At 44.3% G+C, this 26,431-nt stretch overlaps 1 protein-coding gene across 2 annotated transcripts in view; it reads left to right on the top strand.

The window, feature by feature from the left end:
- The window catches only part of LOC306944159 (protein eva-1 homolog C-like), a gene marked incomplete at both ends in the record, with an annotated part of 189,016 nt that overhangs the window by 36,971 nt on the left and 125,614 nt on the right, over positions 1-26,431 (top strand). For both annotated transcript variants that reach the window (XM_079532625.1, XM_079532624.1), the window contains 2 exons: positions 11,177-11,391; positions 20,786-20,909. In XM_079532625.1, coding sequence (XP_079388751.1) covers positions 11,177-11,391; positions 20,786-20,909 — 339 coding nt within the window. The remainder of the gene's footprint in view (positions 1-11,176; positions 11,392-20,785; positions 20,910-26,431) is intronic.

Below are 26,431 nucleotides of genomic sequence, written 5' to 3'. Positions count from 1 at the left end.
CTATGAGCCAGATGTGGCATCCCCCCTTAACTGAAATTCATTACGTTCCTGCTGACCCATTTCTTGAGGCTGTTGAGATCCCTCTGAATGGTGGACTTCACCAAGTAATCTGCTCTATCAAGGGCTCATTCCAGTTCTGTGTCATGTGCAAAATGTATGGATTACATACATAGGTTCAGAAGTGTTTTTAGTGCAACAGAGAAGCTTAATATTAGATTGAGCTCTAGAATGCTTGAGTACAGTTCCACATCCTGTCCCAAACGAGGATAATGTAGGAGGGCATATTGGTCAGTCTGCATTTTGAGCAGATTAATACATGTATGTGTACATAGAGACGAGTTGAAAATCATGTTCTTTAGATTATCACCTTCTCTGAGGAGAGGCAGCTGGGATGTGCTCTCAAGATTCAGGGATTGAGGAATGCCCCCATGTTGTTTAAGCACTGCTTTTAGCTGTGAAGAGTGGCACTGCCCACATATGTGCCCAGTTCTCGCCAACTTAGCAGCAGCTGATCCTGAGATTGTTTTGGCCTGTGCTGGGTTTGGAGTGTAATACCTTAAGCAGGAGGAAAAGGTGTGTTGTGGATGTAGTTACTGTTACAGCTGTGAGGCAGTGAGCCCTTCAAGGTGCCACTTTGCAAAACAAATCCCCTCTCTAGCCTATTAGTCAAAGCAGCTGCTCTGTGTCACAGCAGCACAAATAGCTTTTAGCCGAAATGCTTTTCTATCTGCTGTTGCTTTGGGGCCGTTCTGCTCTGCCTGATTGCTGTCCCTGTACAAGGGGTTAGTGCAGTATGCAGCTTAATAAATTCCGCTGTCGAATTTCTATTGTCTCTTTGTTCTTAGTTGCTAGGGAAGCCAAATATTATTTCTGCCTTTGAAAGAAACTGCAAATATGGGGAATGGCCTTAGTGAGAGGTGGGGGAGAAAAGAGACCCTGTGGAAAAATGTCCTTTGTGTTTTCACTTACTGCTTTTTTAGGGAAGATTGTGATGGTGTGGTGGAACAGGGCTGTTCTGTCTTTTCTCTTAGTCAGATGTCTTTATAAATGCTATTAAGTTATATTCCAGGCTGAGGTTCCCTCCCATGTATCTTCTCATCTCCTTTGGTGTATCCCGAAGTCCTGAGTGCTCCTGATTAAAAACCAGTATGCATTTCTATGTCTTTATTACCAGTCTTTCCATGTTACTTCACTTTCACGAGTCCTTATCTTTCTCTTGCCTACCTATGGATACTGAAATGGGTCATCTCCATCTGACATTTCAGAAACTGAGCTACAGGAATGATGCCAAATGAAGTAAGCTGGGAACACTTCTCTGGCCCCGAGTCTGATGGCCAGAGCTGACCTTTCTTTAGTGGCACAATGGAGGCGTTATTATACTCTTTGCCTCTAGTATATATAGTAGAGGTATGCAGTTAGGTGGCTAGTAAGAGAAAGGGCAAGATAGAGCAAGGGGATGTGCTAACCACTGCCACAATTGTCCTGCTTAACTTTTTGCACACCCAAAGTCACCATTTAGACCCGTGCTAACTAGCAGTTTCCTAGTCGTTGTCAGGGCATGGCTCAAGGGAACTTCTAAGATACCTGAAAAGAAAGTTCACCTTGTTTTGGGAGAATGAGAGGAATGTGGCGGTCATTCTAATTTATTAGTCAATTTAGTGGTGTGTGGCCTCTCTCCCTCAGGGCTATGCATTGTCAAATTGTCCCTGGGCTCATTTTATGTAGGTAAATTCAGTCATTTGTTCTGTCTTCTGTAGCATTCACTTCAAGCTGTAGGTATACTGATGACAAAAGTTATGCTGCGAGTGACTTCAGGGATAGTAAGAGCTGGGGATGCCAGTGTCTCTCTGAAGGCTGTGTTCTAGTGCAAGCAACTGCTGCACTGCTGGAACAGAATCGCTCCGTAGGACACCAGAAGGATCAGTGCAGTGAGAGCTTGGTGCTCTGCTCACCTTCCATACTCGAGGTGAGCTCCTCCTTGGGGTAACTCTTGTTAGAAGTAGATCGTGAAGCCATTGCTCAGTACTGTGATAAGTAATGAACACTGCAACTCATCTTTATTTTGGTGAGTGTTGCAAAAATGTATTTGAGCTAATTAGGTGGTGTTCCCTTTACTGTCAGGGACAAACGAGACTCAGACATGTTTTGTCTGACCTGTGCTCCTGTTCTTGCTTAGGTATCTACTTTGGAATGAGGTGTTTTGTACCTGATAGGACTTTCCTTCCTGTACTGACTGTATGGAGACCATTCAGATGGTAGCATAATTGCATGCCACTGGTGTCCAAAGAGCAGTCTTCTAGGCCAAAGTTTCTTCTGCATTCTAGCTTTGCTTAGCTAGGAAATAATGCTGCCTTCCCACCGATGCAGAAAAAAAAAACTATAGGCAATAATTTTAAAAGCCACACCTAAAGCACAATGAGCTCTGTTAGCAAATGACATGATTCTGTAGGATTCTATAGGAAAAGTAGAGCTACCATTAAATTGATAAGATATTTTGACACAGGCATGATTTTTCAGTTGATTGCCAGGAAATTGTGGCTTCCAGGAGGAAGCCTGAACGGCTTGAACGCATCCCAAAGTAGGGAGACCATCCTACCTTTACTCTCCAGTGCAAACTGCCCATGCTTTCCTGCAGTGCCTTTTCCAGAAGCAGCATGAGGGAAGTTGAGTTAGGTGGCAAACTAGTACTGCTCAGGGATCCATATTTCCTGTTGATATTGTTTATATCAAACTGAAAAAAAATAATTCATATGTGAAATCATCCCTCTTGCTACCCTGGCAACATTTATCGTTGCATTAAGCTGTCCGGTTACTGATGAACAGTAAATTCTCTTCTGGCTAAAATCAATGGCAAAAGCAGAAGATGCTGATCTGGCATTTTTGCCTGGCTGTTGAATACACAATGCTCTGCACGTACTGTTAAGTCAATAACTGAGTCTGTAGACAAGCCATCAGAGATAGGACACATTCAAAATGATGAGATATTCATGCAAACTTACTTATTAATCATTTTCTCTTTTGATAGCCACTCTGAGCTCCCTTTTCTCCTGAGTACTTTTTATCTCTGCCTTTCTGCAGGCAGTTACATATTGAATCTAGCAGCTTGACCCTGAGGTTGTTTACAGATGGGTATTCTTACCCAAAACCTTCTCTCCCCCCCTTACAGTATTTTAAGGCTCCCTCTTGCTGTTGCTCATGTTTTTCTACCTTTGCTCAAGGGATTCAGCCCCTGTGATGTTTTCAGCCAATCCTTACTCTTGGGACCACGCTTCTAATTGACAAATTAAGGCAAGATTTTTTTACCTGCCTACTTTATCTTCTATCTTCTTTTGTTTTCCCTTTCTCAGTTCCCTCTTTTTCCCCTATTGTGCATCTCCCTTTCACCGTTTAGCCTTTTCTATCTTGTCTCGGTCTCTCCTTATTTCCTTTTCTCTCTCGAGGTTCATAAAGTTGCCAAGGCTGAGCCAAAACAAAGAGAAATATGCATTTCACAGGCAAGGGTCACGCAGAGGGCAGCACTGCAGCTCTTATTGCCGGTCCTGGGGAAAATGATGCAAGGTTGTTTCAGAGCTGCTCTCATTAAGTTTGTCAAATCCACCTTGAATAAGAATAAATAAATAAAATATGGAATGTAAAGCAGGGGGAAAAGGGAAATGTTAGCATTCCAGTGCTGAAAACAGGCTTTTGCCTGATTTTTATATTTTTCTCAGAAAGCGAGTTCATGAAGAATTAAACTCAGAGTCTCCGGTCTGAAGGGAAACCATATCCGTGGGTTTTCTGCTGTGTCTTGGCAGAGCTTTCACATTTGTCTGTGAACTCCGTGCCTTCTTGCCATGGAAATCAATGTCCTCATCCACAGAAATTCCCTGCTTCTTCAGTGGAAGAATGGCAAGGTGGCAAGTAGCAATTCAGGCTGATCTGACCTAGTTGAGCATGAAGATTTTCTTACCTCTTCTCCGTATTACAGAGTTTCAATGAGGGAGGTCTGGAATTTCACGGTCTGCAGTTCAAAAAATTTCTAATAAAAATGTCCATCAGAGTGTCAAAGTGCTCATTAAAATCAGTGAGAGAGACTGAAAGCTGGTGGGAACTATTTTTCCTCTTGGAGAACCCTTCACTGCCGCGTTGATATTTGTGTGTGTAAGTCAGGCTGTTTTGTTTCATGCAAGGTAAGAGGATTTCAGATTTGCTCTCCAGGATCACAGGAATTGTTCCACATTTTGGCCTGCCAGTTGAAATACACATTTTTCAGAAGCGCGCTCTGCTCTGGGGCTGCCTTCTGGTTCTGTGTGCAAGGAACACGTGGCTGCTTCTGATGGTTTTAGCAGCAGCTCCCACAGGGTTGTGCACTTTTGCCTTCACTCCTGCCATTTGCCCTAGTCCAAACAAAGCTGCCATCTCCCTGTACTCGTGGCCTTGACAGAATTAAGTTCTCCCAAATGGACGGAAGGCCTTTCATTCAGAGTTGGTGTTTCCTAGCTCCTGTCAGATTGTCATGGCTTTGTTATTAATGTACTTGTAGAATTGGTCAGTGCACAGTTTTGTCTGTCACTGGTGTGGTCAAATAGCTATTTTGGCTGTCTCAGTGTGATGTGCTGTGTAAAAGCTTTCCTTTAACTTGAGTGAAAGCAGGTTGTTTCCCGGTCACTTCCAGTAAAAGGCCTGACTGCTTTTAAGTGCTACTTCTACACGCTCTGCAAAGACACATGGTTATAAGAAGGCTGATTTGTATTTCTTCTGCTGCATGTTTTTATTACTTTTTATTACAGAAAAATAAAAAATGCCTCTGCATGCTTTGCAATGGTGAAAATCTCCTGTGGTCAAATTGGACAGTTGTCAACGTTCCTGTGTTGGTGCTCGGCCACTTACTGCCACGCTGCTTGGGGGCATAAAGGAGCTGCTGCAAACTTTGCTGGAGACCTGGTATGCAGCAGCTGGTTTCATGACAAATGCTTAATATTTCCTACTGCCAAACAATTCCTATCAGTTTGCGAATGAATTTTCTTTGGCATGTGCTGAACTCCATCCTTCCAAAATATTGGAGGAAAAGCCAAAAGGTGCATTTGTCAGTTGTATGGGATCAAGCAGAAGACTGCTGTCGTGTACTGTGCTCACCAGCCTTGGCTTCTCCAGAGGGAATCACAGAATGGCCAGGGTTGGAAGGGACATCAGGGATCATGAAGCTCCAACCCCCCTGTGCCATGCAGGGCCACCAACCTCCCCATTTCACAGCAGCCCAGGCTGCCCAGGGCCCCATCCAACCTGGCCTTGAACACCTCCAGGGATGGACGGGGCATCACAGCCTCTCTGGGCAGCTGTTCCAGCACCTCACCACTCTCACAGCACACAACTTCCCCCTGACATCCAACCTCAATCTGCCCTCCCTCAACTCCAAACCATTTCCCCTTGTCCTGCTGCCATCTCCCCTTTCCAAGAGCTGACTCCCCTCCTGTCTGCAGGCTCCCTTTAGGTACTGCAGGCTGCGCTGAGGTCACCCCGCAGCTTCTCTCCTCCATGCTGAACAAACCCAGCTCCCTCAGCCTGTCTTTGCAGTGGAGGTGCTGCAGCCCCCTGCTCATCTCTGTGGCTCCTCTGGACCCTCTCCAACAGCTCCCTGTCTTTCTTGTACTGGGGCCCCCAGCCGTGGACACAGTGCTGCAGATGGGGCCTCACAAGAGCAGAGTAGAGAGGGACAATCACCTCCCTGTCCGTGCTGGCCACCCCTCTGCTGATGGAGCCCAGGACACCATTTGCCTTCTGAGCTGCAAGAGCACACTGCTGGTGTTTGGTTTTTCACACCCAGGACCCCCAGGTCCTTCTCCGCAGGGCTGCTCTCAAGCACCGCTCCTTCCAGTCTGTATGGATGCCTGGGATTCCTCCGGCCCAGGTGCCAAACTCTGCACTTTGCCGTGTTGAACCTCATCAGGTTGGTGTCGTCAGCAGATGGCTGAGGCTGCCCTCGATTCCGCCATCGCTGTCATGATGAAGATGTTACAGAGCACCGCTCCCAAGACAGAGCCCTGGGGACGCCGCTCGTTACCGGCCTCCACCTGGACACAGAGCCATTGAGGACCACCCTGTGTCTGCGGCCATTCAACCAGTTTCTTATCTAGCGAGTGGTCACCCATCACATCCACATCCCTCCAATTTGGAGATGTGGTGGGGGACTGTGTCAAAGGCCTTGCTCAACTCCAGGTAAATGATATCGTTTGCCTTTCCCTTCTCCACCGATGCCCAACATGGTGGAACAAGGAACGCCTAAGAAGGAACCTGATGGAGAGAGAGAGGTGCACTGCAGAGTCTTACAGGTGCTTCTCTCTGGGAATGTAGAAGTGACAGTGATGCTTTGCAGATTGACCACACAAACCATCAAAGTGCAAATGGTGGACTAGTAAATGTAGAGATGGTTTAAACGTTGATCGCTGTAAATCATTCCTGGTCTGTTGAATAAGTGACAAGACATTCAGTGAACTCAGAATATGTCCTGAGGGAGGTGCAGGGATTCAGTGCCTGACTCCATCCCCTGTTATATAAGCACTGCTTTGGGTAATCGCTTTATCAACACATGAATAAGCTGATCCCTGGCCCTTGAAAAACTGCACAAATTTCATTTCAGCAATTTTAGTGACTGGCCCAGAAGGCACAAAAGGGCTGTCTGTCTATTGCCGTATGACCCAATGGTGCTTGTAGGAGAGTTGAGAATGAGCTTGCCTGGGGAAGAGGCTGAGTGTGGGTATAGGTCCTGTTTAGACTCTTAAACTTAGCTGCAGTCAGTGCTGCCAAAAGACATCAAGCTTTGGGTTTGTTTACTTAGTTGGTGTCTTTCTATTTGCATGTTAGATTTGTAATTTTGATTTCTGTGAATTTGTTTTCTGTAAGAATTTTCATAGAAAGGACTGAGATGAATTTTATTGTGGAACTGCAATCAAAATAAATATAAGTGGAGCTTGTCTAGATAAGAAGATTTAGCAGTGAAGATGCATTGGTGGTTATATGCAAGGTGTATCCCCTGTAAGTGTGTTTACTGTGGAAAGTTTTTTGTGTGTTTTCCTGGCAGCCTATTGATGTTCCACCACAGCTCTGCTGTTAGAAGTCCCTTGTACACAAACCATCTAGAGGAGAGTGTCTTGTCCGTTAATTAAACAAGTTGTAATTCGATTTGGAAGAGCTTCGTGGGCTCTGTGGTGTGAACCCTTTCTCTCTAGTTAGAATGTACTGTGTGTGAGGGTGATGAGACCCTGGTGCAGGTTGCCCAGTGAGGCTGTGGATGCCCCTCCATGGAAGCACTCAAGGCCAGCCTGGATGGGGCTGTGAGCAGCTGTGATAGAGATAGGTGTCCCTGCCTACAGCAGGGGCGGGAACTGGGTGACCTTAAAGGTCCATTCCAACCCCAACCATTCTATAGCTCTGTGATCCTATGATTCTGTGAAAATCAACGTCACTGTTCCTCCAATATGAACCATGACAACACAGAATAGATTTTACTGTGGCCGTGCAACTGTGATGTCTTCCTTTAATAACTGCTTGCCTTCCTGGATCCAACAATGCTGATTTAAATCCCAGAATCTGAGGCTGATGAATGGATTTGGCTTTTAAAAGCCTTCTCTTACACTCGTAAGTGTAAGAGAACTTGGGCGCTTGCAAGTCTATGGCTGATACCTCGGAAAGCAAAGCAGATAAACATACCTGATGGAGGACAATAGCAGCATTTCATAATACTTTTTTAATCTTGATATCTTGACTGTCATACTCTGTGATCTATGAATAGCTGATCTGCTATGCAGTTTTACTGTCTCCACCAATGTATTACTTGTACACCAATGATTTCTTGCAGCCACCCAGAAGAGGCTTTTTCATGTTTGCCAGGAAACAGTCAGAGGCCTGTAAGCTATTCCTTTTGTATTTATTATTTATGAATTGCTTCTCGCTTTGGTATATAAGAGCCATTGAAGTCCTCAATCACTGCCACCGGCTCCATGTTCATACATTTCATTTAGTGAAGAGCCTCCCTGTAGTTCTCTTGCTTGTGCCGCACGTAGTGGTACAAGAGGTCACTGGAAACGTGTCACCTAAAACCCAGCAGGAATGCTGAAAACAATTTGGGTTTTGGTTTACTGAAACATGAATCAGTTGGTATTGAAGTGTCAGCATTTTCAGAAGAACTGCCAGCGAATGTAGTGCAGATGTGGCACATTTGAAGAGAAAACATTGATTCTCTGCAGCCCAGTCCTTTTGCTTTTTGGAGAACATTATGTCTTTCCTGCTCATGTCAGTGCCTAATTCAGTGTTTCCTAACTGTGGTCAGTGCCAGATGTTTCAGGCGCTGTGCTTTGTTCATTATTGGCCAGTCACCATCAAAGCCTTCGAGCACTTCAGTACCTTCAGCTTGAACAAACTCACGGTGTTACAAGATTACTGACGATAGAAAAGGAGAGAAGGAACTATTTCAACAAGTGATCAGCGCTAATTGCAGGGATGGAAACCTTACCTGATGGTGATTTGGTGCTGTGAAAGGCATGCTGCAGAATAGCTGCTCTGACAGAATAATTGAGTATTGGAGGAGCCAGTGCTGTCTTCACTGTGCTTTGGCTATAGTTCTTTCCCTCCCTAATAGGTCAGATTTAGGGAGAAGTCCTAATGCAATGGAGGATCAGCATGGAAAATGAGGGTTACTATTTCATGTCATATTCTGTTTTTGTTTGCTGTTTACTTTTCCTGTCCATCTGGTAGGGTTGCCTCGCTTTTGAGGGAGAGCTGATCTGATTATGTGTTATAGCATCACCCAGAGCATGCGTTCACACACCTCCTGTGCAAGATTTCAGTGTTAGTGTGGATAAAGAACTATTCCTAGTCAAAGATCTAGATGAGAATGTACTATTTTAGAATGTAAGAGGAAATTGTTGGTTATAGACTTGGGGCCAGAGAAATGATTCTCAGGAAGCCATGTGAATTCTCTCAAACCACAGTTTGTGCTTCCTTGTGTAAATTATCACAATGGTCTTGGAGAACATGCTGATGGACCTGAGTAAGCAGTGCACCTTGCAACAGTGAGTGCAACTAAAGAATAAGGAGAGTGGGATCCAGTTGCTGTTTGCTTACAGATGAAGTGAAACCAGAAACTTTTCTCTGAAATGCACCATGGTAGAACCAGAGGCAACAAAGAATCAGTAACGGCTGTTCTTAAACTTAATTGCTGTTAAGCATTGGCACAGATTGCCCAGAGAAGTTCTGAAGGTCCTGTGGAAATATTCAGAACTTCACTGGACTAGATTCTGAGCAAGCTGATGTAAAGCGCCCCTGTTTTAAGCAAAAGATAGTACTGGATAGCTTACAGAGGTACCAGTCCAATTTATTTCATGGTTGTGGCCAACTGAGAGGATGATCACATTTCTGCTATTTTTTAAAAATGCAAGTGTAAGATACATGTCAGGTTTCCTTTTAGAAATTTGTCTGGGTGTTGTTTTTCCTCTCTATTCTACTTCTAGAGAAAGAAGTACAGAAAGACAGAGACAGGATATTGTGGGATTGCTACTGACAGGCTTCTGTTGGCCAGGGTTGGGAAGGGGACTTCTGAAGTCACTGCAGAGAGTAAGAAGTCTGCAGAACAGACCCATGGCTGCTGCTGCTCTTGCACAGGCTGTAGAGTTCCCTTAGCGAACATCTCTGTATCAGCACCACCATGATTCCTCCTCAGGCTTGAGTGTGGCAAGGTTTGGGGCTGTTGCCATGTATGGTGGAAATGCTAAAAGACACAGCTTGAAACAGTGATGGAGCACCTGGTGGGAAAGCAAGGCCAGCCCAGGGGAGCTCAGCTGCATGCAGTGTACTGAGTGACCAGAAGGGCTGGAGACAGGATCCACCCTTCCCAGCCCTCATTTAAGGGTTGGCAGTGGTGTCACGCATATCTCTGCAGATGCCTGCATGCCTGAGGCCTTCTGAAGGTAAGCAGCTTCTTTCTTTTGCTTCTGTGCCCACTGCTGATGCATTTGAGCAAGTCCTTGCTTGCTGCAGTCTAGGGCCTTGCTACTCAGCTGACACTGTTGTGCTTTCCAATATGTTACACCATGGAAACCTGACTGCAATCAATCCTGTTTAGCTCAGCATAACTTTAATGAGGTTTTATCACGCTTTGTTCTTTTTAACAACTTTGTTATTATGAATAACGCTGTCTTGTAACAGACAGAAGAGATTTGATTTCCGCATATGGTTTTTCTTCTAACTTTATTGAAACTTGGTAAAAACGAGAAGGAAATAGTACGTTGTGAAGGGAGATCTAAGGTATAACTGGTGTGCCATGATGTTCTCATCCAACAAACTATAAGTACTTGCACCAGATTTATCCCTTAGCAGCTCTGAGTCTGGGTCTTTCTTACCTGTTACTGTTGTAGGGTTACAGGAAAGCTGGGGTGGGAAGGGACTGTTGTTATCTAGTCCAACCTCCTACTCAAAGCAGGATCAACTAAGAGATCAGATCAGGTTACTCAAAGCTTTATTCATGGAGATCCTGAAGTAACAGAGACTGTGGGACCTCTCTGGGTACCCTGTTCCACTGACTGACTGCCCTCGCTGTGAAAAGCTACTCCATACACATAGTCTGAAATACTCATTGCAGTTCGTGCCTGATGTTCTTCCAGCATGTGCTCCTGTGGAGGGTTTAACTCCACCTCCTCGATAACCTCCCTATACACACTGTCAGACTGCTTTTATTTTCCCCAAAAGCTGCCTTTTTCCAGCAGGTCAAGTGTTCCAGCTCCTGTACATCTCAGTGACCCATGGCTGCACTCACTCCAATTTATCAATGGCTGTCTTGTACTGGTGGACCAAAAGTTGCATGTAGTATCGCAATACAGTGTAAATGATGAGTCTGGCTCAGCTGCATTTCCTGTAGTCTTGGTATTTGTACCAGTGCAAGTGGTACGAGTGTACTAAGAGGAAGCAATATAGAGATGCTTCAGATTTAAGGACATATAACACTGCTGAAGGACGAACTGCTCAACCTCTCTCTCTCAGACTCTGTCAGTGTCTATCTTCTTTTCCTGTATGTGATGATGAGTAATAAAATCTATGGCCCTCACTGTTTTAGTTGTGTTTGTTAAACTGCACTAGTTTACTAATAATTAACTTAATAATTAACTTACCTGTCACTAATGATGGTTTGTGTTATGTTTTTTTGCAGGTTACATATCACAAGTATTAAAGAATTACACTGACCATGCCTGTGATGGAGAATATGTCTCCCTGAGATGCCCTCACAGAACCACCATCAGCATCCAGTCTTCTTTCTATGGCAGAATTGTACCAAGTCACCAGATGTGTCCTTCTCGCTCTCCCCGCTCCCACGCGACGTTAATTAAGGAAGATGTTGCCTGTTCAGTTGGCACTTCACTTCAGGTATTTCATGCTAAACTGGATCTGCTCATTCTGGAGTTCTTTTCCTAGACCAGGCATTTAGTTTTCTTATGGTTCTATCAATAATAGTTCAGGCATATGATTAAAAAGGAGTATTCTGGAAGACCAGATTGTGTTTGGACTGTGTTTCAAGACTTCTTCATACTTCTCCTTCCCGATAGCTTTTTCAACACATTTAGGAGTTTCTCTGCTGTTTCTGGTTTCTCTGGCTTCTTGCTTCAGAAATGATCCTGTCTCGAGGCTTTTACTTCAGTTACGTGAAATCCAGAAGCAATCCTTGAGTTCTGTGCCTGACTCATTTGGCTCTTAGGCCGCTGTAAGTGATAATACATCACTTAAGCTTGTTATCTCCCAGTTAACCAACTCTGTCCATTTCTGTAGGGAATGCTGACCATATGCACGTGTAACTTGAGCAAATCAGAGGATTATATGGAAGGTGCCATTGTTAGTCAGCTGTCAGTAAGAGCAACAAAAATTAGAAACATTACTGGGCTGATCTGTGATGAGTGATCTGCTCCCCAGTGCAAAAGAAAGCCCACTTCTTTCTACGTGCACGCTTTGAGACTGAAAATCCGAGGCCAGAGACTTTTCTTTAGCATGCTGTGTGTTTATAGCTATGAACCAGTAGTAACTTGTAGTAAAGCTTAGAGCTAGATTAATGAACCCACAGAGCTAGTGAATAATTTCATTTATAACTCGCATAAAGGCCAGTGTTTCCCCCATCACTTCTCATTCTTTCATCCAGGGTTTTTTCTGACTGAAGGCTTTAGCAGAGTCTGCCTTCCCTTTTTTGTTTCTTTTCATGATTACATTTACTTGAAACATCATTGATACCGGTGCATATAAGCTCATCTCCTCCGAGTGAGTGGCCCACTTAAAGCAACTGGAAGAATTTGAGAGCAAGGGAGATGAAATCTTCAGATAGTGTAAACGAGAGCTGGATCTCATCATCTTTCTCAGACCTGGAAAGGCTGATGCCTCTCTGAAGGGTAAGCTAGGCTCTCCACAAGCTGAATAGCTGGGTGCCTGCATCTACGTGGTGGAAATGTACATATGTAAGAAAATTGGACATAGAAAAGAAAACTAGACAATCAAATTGGATTTATTATGTTTATTCTTGGTTATGTTGGTTGCTATAGACAGGAAAGTTAGGTTTGTGTTCTGATTGGTGCTAATTTAAAAAGCCAGCTAAACCAAACCTTGCCAAATTAAGTATGCAAAATCACCATGTCTAATCAAGCCCATGACTATATACTATTACTATACTGTACATGCTCTTATCTTGAGATTGGCCTGGAGGGAGTGTAAGAGACAGGTACTAATACTATTCTCCCTGAACGCTACCTGTGCATACTTGTGCATAATGGTTGCTTTCTGTCCTATAAATATCCAGTTCAGACATAGAAACGATGGAAAGTTGAAAAAAGGTGTTGATTACACTGAGGCAACCAAAGCTAGTCCAGTCTTATGTGACGAGTGGCCTGGATGCTTTGCTTAATCACGCTTTTATTTGAAATGAAATGCATTCCATTTAGGAGAATGTGTCCAAGGTGTGAAGGCAGTGACCCCAAACTGCGTGTATGGAGATACCAGAAAAACAAAAATCAAGTTGTGCTGAAAGCCAGATATTTGTTTTGTGAACAGCCTCCTATTCCACTCTGTTTAACAGGGGAACCTAAAATTAGCACAAGACACTTGAGATGTGTTGTAGGAAGTAAGAGAGATTTGTGCTGTATTCAAGAAGATGATTTAAAGCTGAGGGTGTAGAAATTGCCCACTCACCCTTTCATATTAGGAGCAAATATTGTGCTCTGACGCGTCATTAGACAGTCTGGTCTGGAACTGTTTCTTCTGTACCTTCTCTGTAGAGTTCTGCAGGTAATAGCTGGGATGTGCCTGAAGTGAGATGCATGACACAGCTCTGCTGTCACCTTCTCCCACAGGCACTTCAGCAGTATATGAAGCAGCCCTGCAAAAGGGAGCAGCAGATTCCTTGCATGCTAACCACAGGACACCCTCAGCACTTCCTCCCCTTTTTTTAAAAGGATAGGAAGATTTATGTGATAGAAAGCAGAGGAAAGCTGACCTCTTTGGGGCTTAAAATATTAGGTAAACTGTTCATTAGCTGCAAGACTTCCAAATCATGAGCTGAGAGTTGGTCGGAAGGCGATGGAGCTAGAGGTGTCTGTGTGTTATGGAGGGTTTTATTTTCTCCAAGCATCGTAGTTTAGTGTGGCTTAGTAGTGTGGTAAAGTAAAATAGAAAGGAGAAGAAAATGATTCAATTACTGCGACTTTTTGGGAAGGGTAGTGGTTACTTGTCGTGCCCAGTCTCAGGATGTTGTACAGTGCCACTGATGTAACAGCCCCAAGTGTCCTCACCAGGAACTGGGGTCCTGCTGTACTGGTATTATAAAGACACAAAGGAAGAGCCCTTCCTTGTCTCCAAACAACCTGTAAGATGATGATGGTCGGAGGGAAAGAGAGGGAAAAATGACAGAAAGGAAGAAAGGAATTTACACCAGACCACACTGTGGTCAGTACAGCAGGGAGAGCTCAGGGCTTGTCACATTGCACATCACATTTCCAGGATTTACAGACAATTTGAGCAGGAAAAGTTTCAGAGACTCCAGTGAATTCAAGAGCAGAATTTGGGCAACTCTTCATCAAACTGTGCTGTTTGTTTTGCAGGTGCTCGTGAGCAGTGAGTTGAGGGTGCACAGGAGGTTACTGCAGTGCCAAAGCTGCTCCTATAAAAAGCTATGGAACCTGTGCACCTTCATTCATGCACTGTGCACTGCCTGAAATACAGCTCTGGCAATCATCTGCCGGCTAACGATTTGCAAATTGAAGATCTGTTTGATGCAGAGATCACAGATATCTCTACATTGTATCTTTGACGTCTTTCCTTGGCTGAAATAGTTTATCAGAGCATTTTGAAGTGCAGTGGAAGGAGAGGTGTGACAGGCAGAGGCTCCTGTCTCCCTGAAGAGGCAGGACTGCTCCCCGAGTTGTAAGCCTCCTAAAGCTTTGTTTACTGTAAATTTAAACTTTCCAAGTCATGGGGCTTCTGTCACTGCTTCCAAGACTCTGCTTGACAGTGTAATGGTTTGCTCTCAGTGATTTTTCTCCACTCTGTTTTACGCTTTCCCTTTCTTTAATCCCATGACTTTCAGTTATGTATCCTTTTGTATTTCTTTAGCTTAGCCTTCCTTGCCCTTTGAAGTCAGCCCTCCACACGGATTAGGTTTCCCACTGTTAGGAAATGCAGGTAATGGTTAATTAGGCAGTAGTGCGTTTTGTACTAGCTCTAGTTACTGAACATAGTGCAGTTCTTTGCACATTGCTGTCTCCGGGCTCTTTTAAGGTTCTTGCAGAGGAGCTCTGGAAAATCTTGGTGCTGTTTTCTAGCATTTTAGTACCACTGCTGCCTGCACTACTCACCTTGCTGGAATTTACTTCCATAGCAGAGCTCATGCACGCCCAATTTTCAGCTATTTTTCAGTCTGGTTTGTTGGTGTATGTCACCAGTTATGTGGGTATAGTTTCCTTCTGCTAACTCCATGGTGAGCATCAGAAAGTCCGTGGGGGAGTAATAAGGGCGAGCTAGTGGAGCACTAAAACATGCCATAGATCAGTGGTCAAATCCAGGGCCTCTGTGCTCTTCTTAATTTAATGAGCAGTTTGGATACGGCGCTTTGGGCAAAACTGAATTACTTTCCTGAGGAGCAGACTGGGAAGGTTTCTTGATAATACCGTAGACAAGTGACCTGCATCTCAGCAGTACACAGTCCAGTTCCTCCTGTACTCTTTCCTTCCCTGTTGCTGATCCTTCAAATATCTTCTTGCTGCGTTAACGTGCAATCTGCACATAGAATCATAGAATCATAGAATCATAGAATCACCAAGGTTGGAAAAGACCTAAGAGATCATCCAGTCCAACCGTTCACCTATTCCCAATAGCTCCCACTAAACCATGTCCCTCAACACAACATCCAGTAATATACATAACTGGCAGAAGGCTCTCTAAATAAGATTGCAGCATTAAAGTATTAAGTCTACAGTGTGTTAGGGTAACACTAACAATCTGAGATATATAAAAGAGTGTTAAAATTCAAATAAAACGTGACATAAAGCCATTATGAAGCCATTGTGCTGTGTGTCAGCATGGAGAGAATTAATGCTGCCTTGTTTGTTCTATTTACTTCTCATTGCAAAGCTCATGGAAGAATACCAATCTATGTCTTGGTTTAATTCTACCACAGTGGCAGTGCTTGGGCTGAGTGTGACCTAGAAATGATTGATTATATTTTAATTATTGTTATCTTCTTGTGTAAAATTCTTAGTACCAACTTGTGCCCATCTTCATCTGGCACACAGCTCTGATCCATTCGTAAGCTCACACCCTGAATTCTTATCTTCTGCAGCATACAATTTGGAAATCATTTAGCGGGGTTCCTCTGTGCAATTTCATGCCTGAACTGATGTGACCTGAAGTCATCCTTATGTTCCTTTGATGACAGAGGCTGCGCAGAGAGAAGTTGTATGTCAGAATCCCAGCTCCCATGGAATATCATCATTGGCTTCTTGGTTTAGGGTTTCACCCCGAATGTTTTAAATCTATGAGCTACTGCAAGGTACTAAGAGCTAAGATAAATTTAATTACCTTGGGTATTAAGCTCAGTTGTGGTCTATTTTAAGCATGAGCAGAAGTATTTCTTCAAGAGCGATTTGAAGAGATAAAATAAAAATGAGTGCATCCTTGGGAGTAGCTGAGGACAGCCTTGTTTCAGAGCTCCCATTCAGTTCCAGATTAAACAGTTGATAACTAATGACCACAAGCAATTACTATGCTAACAAGCTCAGCAAAACGAGCACAAGAAATGTGTTTCACCTGTAGTGTCCTCTTCCAAGACATGGTTTTGATCTTGAGACTGCCCTTGCTTTAGGACCTGGGTCACTGCAGTGAGATTAATCCAGGGCGTAAATCACAGGGATTAGATTAGTGTTTGTTTTACTTGAGTTCACATTTCTTTCTCTGTTATCTCCTCCAAATCTTGCAGCCTCTTAGCTCAGTCATGGACCTCGGAATGGAACGGCTTTAAGCAGCTACAGCTTCCCTCCTGATCACTGGCTGTCAGCCCTCAGGCTTGATTTACCAATGAAAAACTATTATAAAATGGCACAACACAATTGAAGTGTCCTCCCTCCTCTTTCATGCCAGACAGGAATTTCTCCTCCACCTTCTTTTGTTGGAGTGACTTTTTTTTTTTTTTTTACATAATGTATCCTACATGACTTCATTTTGTGTTACTCAGGAGTCTGCTAGCTGACTTTAGCATAAACAGCTCATTATGTGTACAGGTTGGGAGCCATTTTGTGTTTCTAAAACTATTTCTATGCAAATTCATTTTGCTCATGGGCATATTTTTTTTTCTGATTGTGTATTTCTATCTTTACAAATGACAGAGAGAAAAGAATAGAATGCCTGAATTTTTCAGCCATTCATCAAATGCTTGTGAGTTTAGGATACTCTCACAGCATCAAGAAAACTCACAGCCTTCCTGGGGTCAGTCTAGCTGATCATCTCCAAATTCAGAAATGTTTGCATTTAGCCCTGCAGAGAAGGACCTGGGGGTCTTGGGTGTGAAAAACTGAGCATGAGCCAGCAGTGTGCTCATGCAGCTTGGGAATCAAATGGTGCCCTGGGCTCCATCAGCAGAGGGGTGGCCAGCAGGGACAGGGAGGTGAGGTCCCCCTCTGCTCTGCTTTTGTGACGCCCCATCTGCAGCACTGCGTCCAGGGCTGGGGGCTTCAGTACAAGAAAGACAGGGAGCTGTTGGAGAGGGTGCAGAGGAGCCACAGAGATGATCAGGGGGCTGCAGCACCTCCACGACAAAGACAGGCTGAGGGAGCTGGGCTTGTTCAGCCAGGAGAAAAAAAGGCTGCGGGGTGACCTCATTGCAGCCTGCAGTACCTAAAGGGAGCCTGCAGACAGGAGGGGAGTCAGCTCTTGGAAAGGGGAGATGGCAGCAGGACAAGGGAAATGGTTTGGAGTTGAGGGAGGGCGGATGGAGGTTGGATGTCAGTTGGATGTCAGTTGGAAGTTGTGTGCTGTGAGAGTGGTGAGGTGCTGGAACAGCTGCCCAGAGAGGCTGTGATGCCCCGTCCATCCCTGGAGGTGTTGGAGGCCAGGTTGGATGGGGCCCTGGGCAGCCTGGGCTGCTGTGAAATGTGGAACAATTCCTGTGATCCTGGAGAGCAAATCTGAAATCCTCTTACCTTGCATGAAATAAAACAACCTGACTTACACATATCAACTCAGCAGTTGGTGGCCCTGCATGGCACAGGGGGGTTGGAGCTTCGTGATCCTTGAGGTCCCTTCCAACCCAGGCCGTTCTGTGATCTGGCATCCACTGAAGCTCAGATTTTGCCTAGAATTGTAATTTTTAAGAGTAAGAACAGAAAGCTGTGGTCTTGGTCTGTGACCTGATATGCTTTTCACCCTTGGTGTGTTTTTTGTAGGGTCACTGCAGAGTTTAAGTATTGTGCATACTACTGATAGTAATGGGGAATACATTTTCTGTGCACATCAGGATAGGTGAAAATTGTATTTACCAGGTTTTAAATTGATGTTAGGTCTGGCATAACTTGTTTGCTGATTTTTCATTTTACACTTTGTGGATATATTTAATTTTATCCAAGGCTTTACCCAAACAGTCTGCAGGAAGTCAGAAATCTTAATGATTTTTTGATAATTTTTTTTCAAGAACCTGGGGATGGTGCATCAGAATTATGTGAATGAAAAGGAAATATTGATTTCTACTCCCTACAGAGTAACTCTGCAGAATCATGGCAGTTATCCAGTTATCCAGTTGAAACTGTAGATGAACAATGAAGGCAGTCAGAAGAGTCATTAATAGAAGGTGTATTCAGCCTAAATAACATTTCTCATTTTCTGCCCTCTCACAATGGCATGGATGACTTTTGCTCCTTCATTTAGGTATAAATTTCTCCTTAGGGCTGTTACGCTCAGTACCACTGAAAAGAAGCTCAGGATGTTCCTCTTACATGGGAAATATTGAGTAAGAGTTACCACAGATCAGAGCAGGGCAAGACAAAGTTTTCTGACCTACATTATGATTCTGTGGTTCTGAAGTGGCAATTTGTGGAGCCTGAGGTTGTGAAGCAATCACCTTTGTTCTTGGTTCTGCAGCTAAGGACAGATGAACATGTGTTGCTTGTTGAAGCAAAAACTTCCAAAGCAGCTTCTTGTTGGTCTCTAAAGCCACTGTGCTTTTCCCACTGGTTTTAGTGGCACCTATTGCACAACACCAAGCCCCTAATAAGCAGTGGTGAAAATTCTACCCGTTGTGGTATGGAAAGGTTTGCTGACCAAAAAGCAGAGTGCTGCCTTTGAGGAGACAAAACTCCCTTGTGGGAAAGAAAACTTTCACGGTGTTCCTTCTTTCCCTTAGCTGCATATCTGTGGCACTGTGTAGGTGTAAAGTCATGGTTGAGCAGTAGTAGAAAATCTTTTCAGGTCCACTATGATTTGGAGAAGGTCTCTTACCATGTATGAAGCTCTCAAGAGTTGTTCCAGCTGTTCCTTGCCTTGTGAGATCAAAAGAGGTATCTGCATAGAGGTGAATTCCTTTGCAATTCTTTGGACTTTGCATTAAATTAAATTTCATATGCTTAGTTAGCTGTTAACCCTGGGAGTCCAGAAAAAGGAATATGCTGTTTCTGTGCATTTTGACATACTGGTCAAGCTAGGGGTAGTGCTTGCGGGCCCTTTCATACTGTTCACCTTTAATCCTTTCCATCCTAAGCCCTGTTTTTTGAGATGAGATGCCTGCGTTTTATTACCTTCATGAGTGCAAAACAACAGCAGCACGTGCTTTCTGTTCTCTAGAAAAGGCTTGAATAGTCATGGATTAAAGTTTAAAACAAAGATTGTGTAGGCACAAATTCTTGCATGTAGGAGCCTGAAAGGTGAAGACTTTAGGAAGCTGTGAGCAACTGTCAGTGAGGTGCTCCCAGACTGAACAGAAACTGGAGCAGAAATTGCTGTTGTTTAAAGGATGATGTTCAGAGTTATAATGCTGAAGATAATAGATACTATGTTCAGGGAGAGCTCAAAAATAGAGAACCGTTGAGGCAGAGACAAAATGGGTTTAGGAGGCATGCTGTGGCCTTTAGGTAATAGCATAGAGATGAGATTGTGGGAAAGTCCAATATCAGGGTAGGTACAAGAAAATGAAATTGAGGGGAACCTGGGAGAGCTTCTGGGAGAAGATTTTCTAGCAACTCCTTGCAAGAGGAAATTAATTGTTTTGAGACTGGAATTCATAGCTCTGAATGGCAGAGGCTGAGCAAGGTTGTGGGATTGCCTCGCTCTGCGGTCTCGAAACGCTTTGACACAGGTTCATGTGTGTCAGACAAACATTATGTTAGTGTTGGTGCTTTAGGGGCTCTAAAGGAGGATATCTAAGCCATCCAGCTGGATTTAAAATGTAATTACTGCTCCACTTAATAATATTCCCTCTGCCCCACTTCTGCTCTGAAGAATCATATGGTTAGAAAAAAAAAATCATTAATCTTCCTTAATGAAGTTACTTCTAGCAGGAGACAGAATGCCTCGTCCCTGTGGATTCTGAGACAGTTTTGTGAGTGTTATGAATGGGGAGGTGGGAAGCCAGTGTTGGAGGAAAAGTAGTGTGAAAAAATGGAGATAAGGCCCAAAATATCAGTGGTAGGAGGACCCTGTGACTCACAGACCCATGGTGAGTTTAGCTAAAAGGAAAGTGAAAGTCACAGGGAAGAGAGTGTGCTTAGACAACTTACTGAAGTATCAGCATTCCCACCACAAGGACTAATTATTGGAGCACCAGCTATTGCCAAAACGTTCCCTTACCAGTAAGAGAGCTTTTCTGAAACCTGTGGTTGAAACTGAATCTGCAGAGGAAGCTGAAGCAGAATGGTGTGGGCAGTGTTTGGGGCTGCTGTTAACAGTCAGGGCTGATCCATCTCCTCCACATTGCTTTTCCTGGGACACACTGCCGGTGCTGCCTGATGCTATGATTAAACTGTATGAGTCTTCCAAAGTCTCTGCCAGCAGTCTAATGCATTCTCTTTGCATGCATGAAAGGAAAACGTGCTCACTGAAATAGTGCAAATTTTAGTTATCTGCTTCGCTGCGTAGCTCCATCAGCACCCATTGCTTTCAGCTGGTCATACAGTCATTGCTGGGGTGGCTAAGGAGGCAGGAACTGCCGTGCTGTCTGTCCTTCAACTTGCCTGTATTTGATGGTTCCTTAGGGAGGTACTGAAGTGCTTTCGTTTTCTGTTCCATGTTTGTGCATCCCCTGCTGCAGAAGATGCTGGATGAGTGCCAGGACAGACGGAGCTGCCGGTTCCTTGTCAGCAGCCGGCTGTTTGGCGTAGATCCGTGCCCTGAAACAGCCAAATACCTCCTCGTGTGGTATAAGTGCAGGCCAAGTGAGTATCTCTCCATCAGATCTGCTTTTTTCCTGGTGAGACAAAAACTATTTTGTGCTTAGTCCTTGCCAGCAAGAACTTCTGGTACTTTTTGTTCCCTTCCACCTTTATTTTCAGTGTAACATAATGCCTGGGTGCAGAGCATTTCCCCTCTCCCCCTCATTTGCTGCATTGCTCTTGCTGCTGCTCTCTCTTCCTCTCTTCCCAGCAGCCTGCAGTGAAGATTGTTTTTGCAGGTGCCAGTGGAGGTCTTTTGCCAAGACTTAGCTCATGCTGCCCTGCAATACTGCTGGCAATGAAGGGGCTGCTGCAGCTCCTATCTGGTTCCAGACTCGGTCACTGCTGCCCAGACAAGCTGTAGATACCTCATCCCTGAAGGTACCCAAGGCCATGGAACACCTGGACAGCCTGATGTGGTGAGGGGCAGCCAGCCCACAGCAGGTGTTAGATTGGATAGACTTGGAGGTCCCATCCAACCCAAACCATTCTGTGACTCTACGATCTTCTCTAAGCTAGTGGGACTCATCCCCTCTATTTCTGCCCACAGCAGCATAGGGACAGCCTGAGTGGATGAAGATTTTGGATTCAGGTGCCTAAAGTGAGCAGTTAGGGCCATAAGTCAGTGCCACACTCACCATGCCATATCATAATCTAGCTTTTAATTGCTTCCAGATCAGGCTCGAAAATATTAACCTTTTCTTTGTTTTTCTCATTAGCTGTGTTTAAATTAAATGAGGCCAGGGGGTACTAGGAGAGCAATCATGCCTGCTGCAGTGCAGTGAGGTCAGTGTGGTTTTAGACAGGGACAGCTGACACCTTGGCCAATTCCTGGCCCTGCTAGAGCAGTCAGCATGATGTGGACACTGTCCCCTCGGGTGCTCTGGCAGCAGACACATCATCCTGGGGGCAGATAGAGTCTAGCAGTGACCAAACTGTGCCACCAGATTTCATCCAGAGGAAAGACGCTGACAGCCTGTAAGTTGTTAGCCTGGATTTGAGATTTCAGCCCTTTTGGTTACATTAGTGACATGGTGCTACCATCACACCGGCAAAATTCTGGGGGGAAAAAAAGATGTTTACATAGGAAAGTAAAACATAACTGATTTCAGAAAAAAATTTGAAACAACAGAAGAAATATTGAAAAACTGAGCTGCAGAGGAGAATACTTTTTGCCTCAGCATGCAGAGACCTGTGCTAAGTAAAGAGATCTGGCAGAACCTATGAGGAATTCAAATGAAAAGTTGGTAATGTAGCACCTGCATTTACTGTGGGGCTTTCTGAGTGATTGGAACATTCCCCGTTAGGTGAGAAGCACATCTCTGTGAAGCAGGAGTGATTAACAGGGTGTTCTGACAAGTCCTCGTAAACCTGGGGGTTTTGTATGAAAGCTCACTTGAGAAATCTGACTATTGAGGCCAGACTGAACTTCTGAAAGTACTTCAGGATCCCATCTGTGCATAAATATTTATGGCTTGGCATTCTTTGCTAATTACAGCTATGCTAGAAAAGAAAGAGTACGTGTGTGTGTACAGAGTAAGTGATTTTCCTGAGAAAGAGAGCAGGGGAAGTTGCTTAAAAACATTTCCCCAGGACAGTTTTTTCAGGCGTTTTCCCATTTTGCAGGGCAAAATAGTAATCTGGCAGCAACACTTTGCCACTGGGCAAACCTGAATCAAACCCGCTGCATTAATAACAAAGTTTAAAATACGCGAGGATCAGCCTTGCATAGAGATACCAATGCACTTTCTACCTTTCTTTGATGATTCAGAACTCTAAGCCTCAGCAATGCTTGAGTCTGGTAACCAAGCCTTTCCACTCTGCAGAACACTCTCAGAATGTTAATGAGCAGACTGATGAAGATGGTCCATAGAACGCACAGTGCAGGACCGTGATACGCCTTGCTCATTTCTTCTGAGCTACAGATGAATCCAGTGGAAGGCCTTCATGCTTAATAAGTGATCCCAAAAGCTGTGGTCCCATGAAATGTTGGTCTGCTCCAGAAAGTCTGAGCACCCGTAGTTGTAACAGTCACTGGTGTCACTGGTGACAGCTCACTGCCTGACAATGCTTTGATCCATCATTTTGTCAGAGTCAGAACATGGCTTACATTGGAAGGGGCCTGAAAGAGCGTCTGATTTAAACTCCCAGAAGATTGCAGAAGACAGATGCAATTTTTTGGCCTATGTCTCTTTTTAACAGTAGGCATGATAGTAGTGCTTTATTAAGAAGCCTCTTAAGGTCTGAACTGTATTCTAGAGATATCTTTTTTTTGTCTGTTTTTGCCTATTGAGGGAGCCTGATGTGATCGCGCAACTGAAGGTAGCTGCCTTGGTTAAGTGCCCACCTAGGTAGCAGGAACATGAAGCTTTCTGTATACAGATATGAGAAGCATTTTGGGAAGAGGCCTACAGAATTTGCACAGGACATTAAAAAAATATAAAGATGCCAAAGCCCTCCCACTTTTAGAACTGCACTCGAGCCTCAAAAGGTCCCTATATAGATGCAGTTATCTAAAACACAAAGCAGTACTGAGGTTAGTGGTGCTTACTTACACCTTTGCTGAAGAATAATAGAAGATGTAGCCATGCCTTCCAGCCACTGACTGCAGTTATGTCTCTTGGACGTTACGGTGCCCTTGAAATCTAATGATTTCAGTGCTCACTGGTGTTGCGGGGTTGATTCATAAGGCAAGGTTGATTCTCAGAGGCAGAATTTCAAGGAAATATGGATCAGTATATCACGCTGAAACTGAAAGCCCAGATGTTCCAAATTACGAGGCTGCAGTAAATAGGGTGTGCTGCAGTAACTGCTTGGAGTCTGCTTTCACAGTGTTTATTTGACAAGAGGTAGTGAGAAATACAATGGCTTGTGTGGTTTGGGAAGTCTTGTGCTGTCCCCAGTAATCTAATTGCTGCTTCTGGGATCTAGCCAATACTCATCTGCCTCTGGAGGGCTCAGATGTATACTTGGGACAGCTTTAGCAGATCATCCTGCTACCTGCAGCCTCACTAAAGATCCCCAAAGGATCGCTGCAGAATGGGCAGTGTTATTCCCAACAGTGAGACCTGGAGCTATTCAAGTGCAAGCGTTAATGTAGCCTCAAACAAGCAGTGCCACGGAGCTGCTCCGCGTATGGGAACTCCAGACAGGGTCCTGGCTCTGCTGAAGGCGAGCCAACCAGTGCTGCCCTGAGCAACTCCCAGGCCCAAATGTGATGTTCAGCACTGGCCAGGGATGATTTCCAATAGAAGGTTTGGATGTAGTCACCCTGTTTTGGAAGGTAAGGAAGTCTGTAACAGTGGCTATGAATTCTTCCGTGCCAGCTGGCCTCAGCACCAGAGACCTGGTTTAGCATTAAACGTGGAGGTTGGTGGCCCTGCATGTGGCAGGGGGTTGGAGATTCACGATCCTTGAGGTCCCATCCAACCCTGGCCATTCTGTGATTCTGTGACCTGGCACATTTAAGTTATCAGGGCCGTGGCAGCCAGAGATGCACACCCAGAGCACACTGGGGCCTCGTGTCAGCTGAACACGCTGAGAATTTCAATCTCCAGGGTACCTCTCAGAATCATTAAAAAATTGCACCCAAATCCAATTACTTCTCAGGTACTGTGCCAATTTGATTAAGGCCCATTAAGTATAATTACTGGGGAGGCTACAGGAACACAGAATCAGAGGGAGCTGACATACTAGTTAGTTGGTCTCGCGTGAATTCCCTGTAACTGAAATCTGGATTCACCAATATTATTTAAACAATTCAGTGCTTGTTCACTCCCCCCTCCCTTCGCAGACAGATGATGTGTAATTGTGAGTTAGTAAATGTTTGCTCTGTGTGCAGACCTCTGGAGGGGCAGCATTCTGATCACGGCAGGAAACAGAATCTCTGGCGCTGCTCAAGTCACACTGAGGAAATAATGTCACCTGTCTGCATCCCAGCAATGCCACCATAGCTGAGTTCACCAGGGCTGGTTGCTGCTCTTCCTGTTGTGGGAGAAGCAATCCATCTGCCTTCATGCAGCATCTGTTTGCCCATGCTGGCTTTTTGCTTCTTTGTTTTCATTTTCTATTTTAAAAGCACCTGAACAAAACCTGGACATAAATGTTTGTCTCTGCAGAGGGGTTATTTGGGATGTTTAAGTTGCTATTCACTGGTAGTGTTGTTGATAACTAAGAAGGCTTCAACCCTGTCTATATGGCTTTGGCAATGAGTGCTCCATGTTCTGCCTTTCCCTTGTCTCTTCTTCCCCTATTTGCTGCCATTGCTGTCCTGTGTGCCCTGTCCCCTTCTGAGTGACCTGGGCTGTAGCCTCCTGCAATTCTCTTGGTGACATTTCCCTCTTTCCTACCAGGCAGTTGCTATTTTAGCTTATGATTTCCAGGACTGTGGGAGAGAGAATTTCTATCTTGGTTTGTTGTTTTTTTTTTTCCCAAATGATAATTATTTTTATTGCATTTTAAATGCTGTATGGTGCACCTGGGTGTGATAATGGGGCTTAGTGGCTTCCCCATAATCTTTATCATTTAGCCAAGTGTAAATACAAACTGTGCTGCTCTTTCTTCTAAAGCCTAAAACCTTTTAAAGATTCAGGAAGCCTGGATTGTGACTTGCAGTCCAGTTACAGCTCAATTCCCTCTGTGACAATACAAGAACATATTTGTGAAAGCCTTTCTCAAGGCTTTGAGAAATGTGTCTGGGAAGCCTGCATTTGTTGGCAAAGGGTAAAGTGCCAGAAGTGTTTATGGGGGTAAGAGGAGAAAAGGGAGTGGAGGAGGTCATTTTGTTCTAGTTCAGGGCCTGGCCAGCTTTGATTTATGGCTGAAAATCGACCTGGACGAGTGTTTTGAAAAGAGCAGGCAGTTATTCTCCCCACCATAGATTTAATTCTATGTAAGAAGCACAGTTAATTTGTGTGAACTGTCAATTACTGTTTTTCAAACATGGGAATGCTCATTCTGATGTTCTTGCCAAAGTCATACTCAGATTTCTCTTACCAGCACTCATGAATTGTAATTATAAAACAAATGAATTTGGAGATCAATTAGGAATTCTAACTAGATCTTCTGATAAAAATGTTGACTTGAGTTTGGTCTCTATAGCATAGTAATAATCTCTATCAGATGGTGATGCAGCTGCTGTCCCAGACGTGCCGGCCTTTCAGTAAGGATGTGTGTTTTTTTGGTAATGGTAACTAAAAACTTTTATAAACACAGTAATACCATTACTTGTGCCAGAGCTTCTGCAGCCATCAGAGAGCTGTAGAGTCATCCTATGCATTGGTGATTCCCAGTTGCTGGTGAATTTGAAGGCTTACATGTGGGTACCTTACGTGTGTTGGAGAATTTTTGGTTCTGTGCATCACTTTTCAAATGGATTAACTGAGAATTTTGGGACGCTATGGAAGGAAGATGTAGGGAGTGAATGCGTCTCGTTTGCCTTAAAGTTTCTCTGTGATCCCTTCCTACAATACTGAACCTTCTATGAGCTGCCGCTGGTTTTGCTGGACTAAGGATTACATCTTTTC

This window comes from Tetrao urogallus (assembly GCF_951394365.1).
Source record: "Tetrao urogallus genome assembly, chromosome: 2".
Lineage (NCBI taxonomy): Eukaryota > Metazoa > Chordata > Aves > Galliformes > Phasianidae > Tetrao > Tetrao urogallus.
The sequence above is the reverse complement of the archived record's forward strand: the minus strand, read 5'-3'. Positions and strand labels throughout refer to the sequence as shown.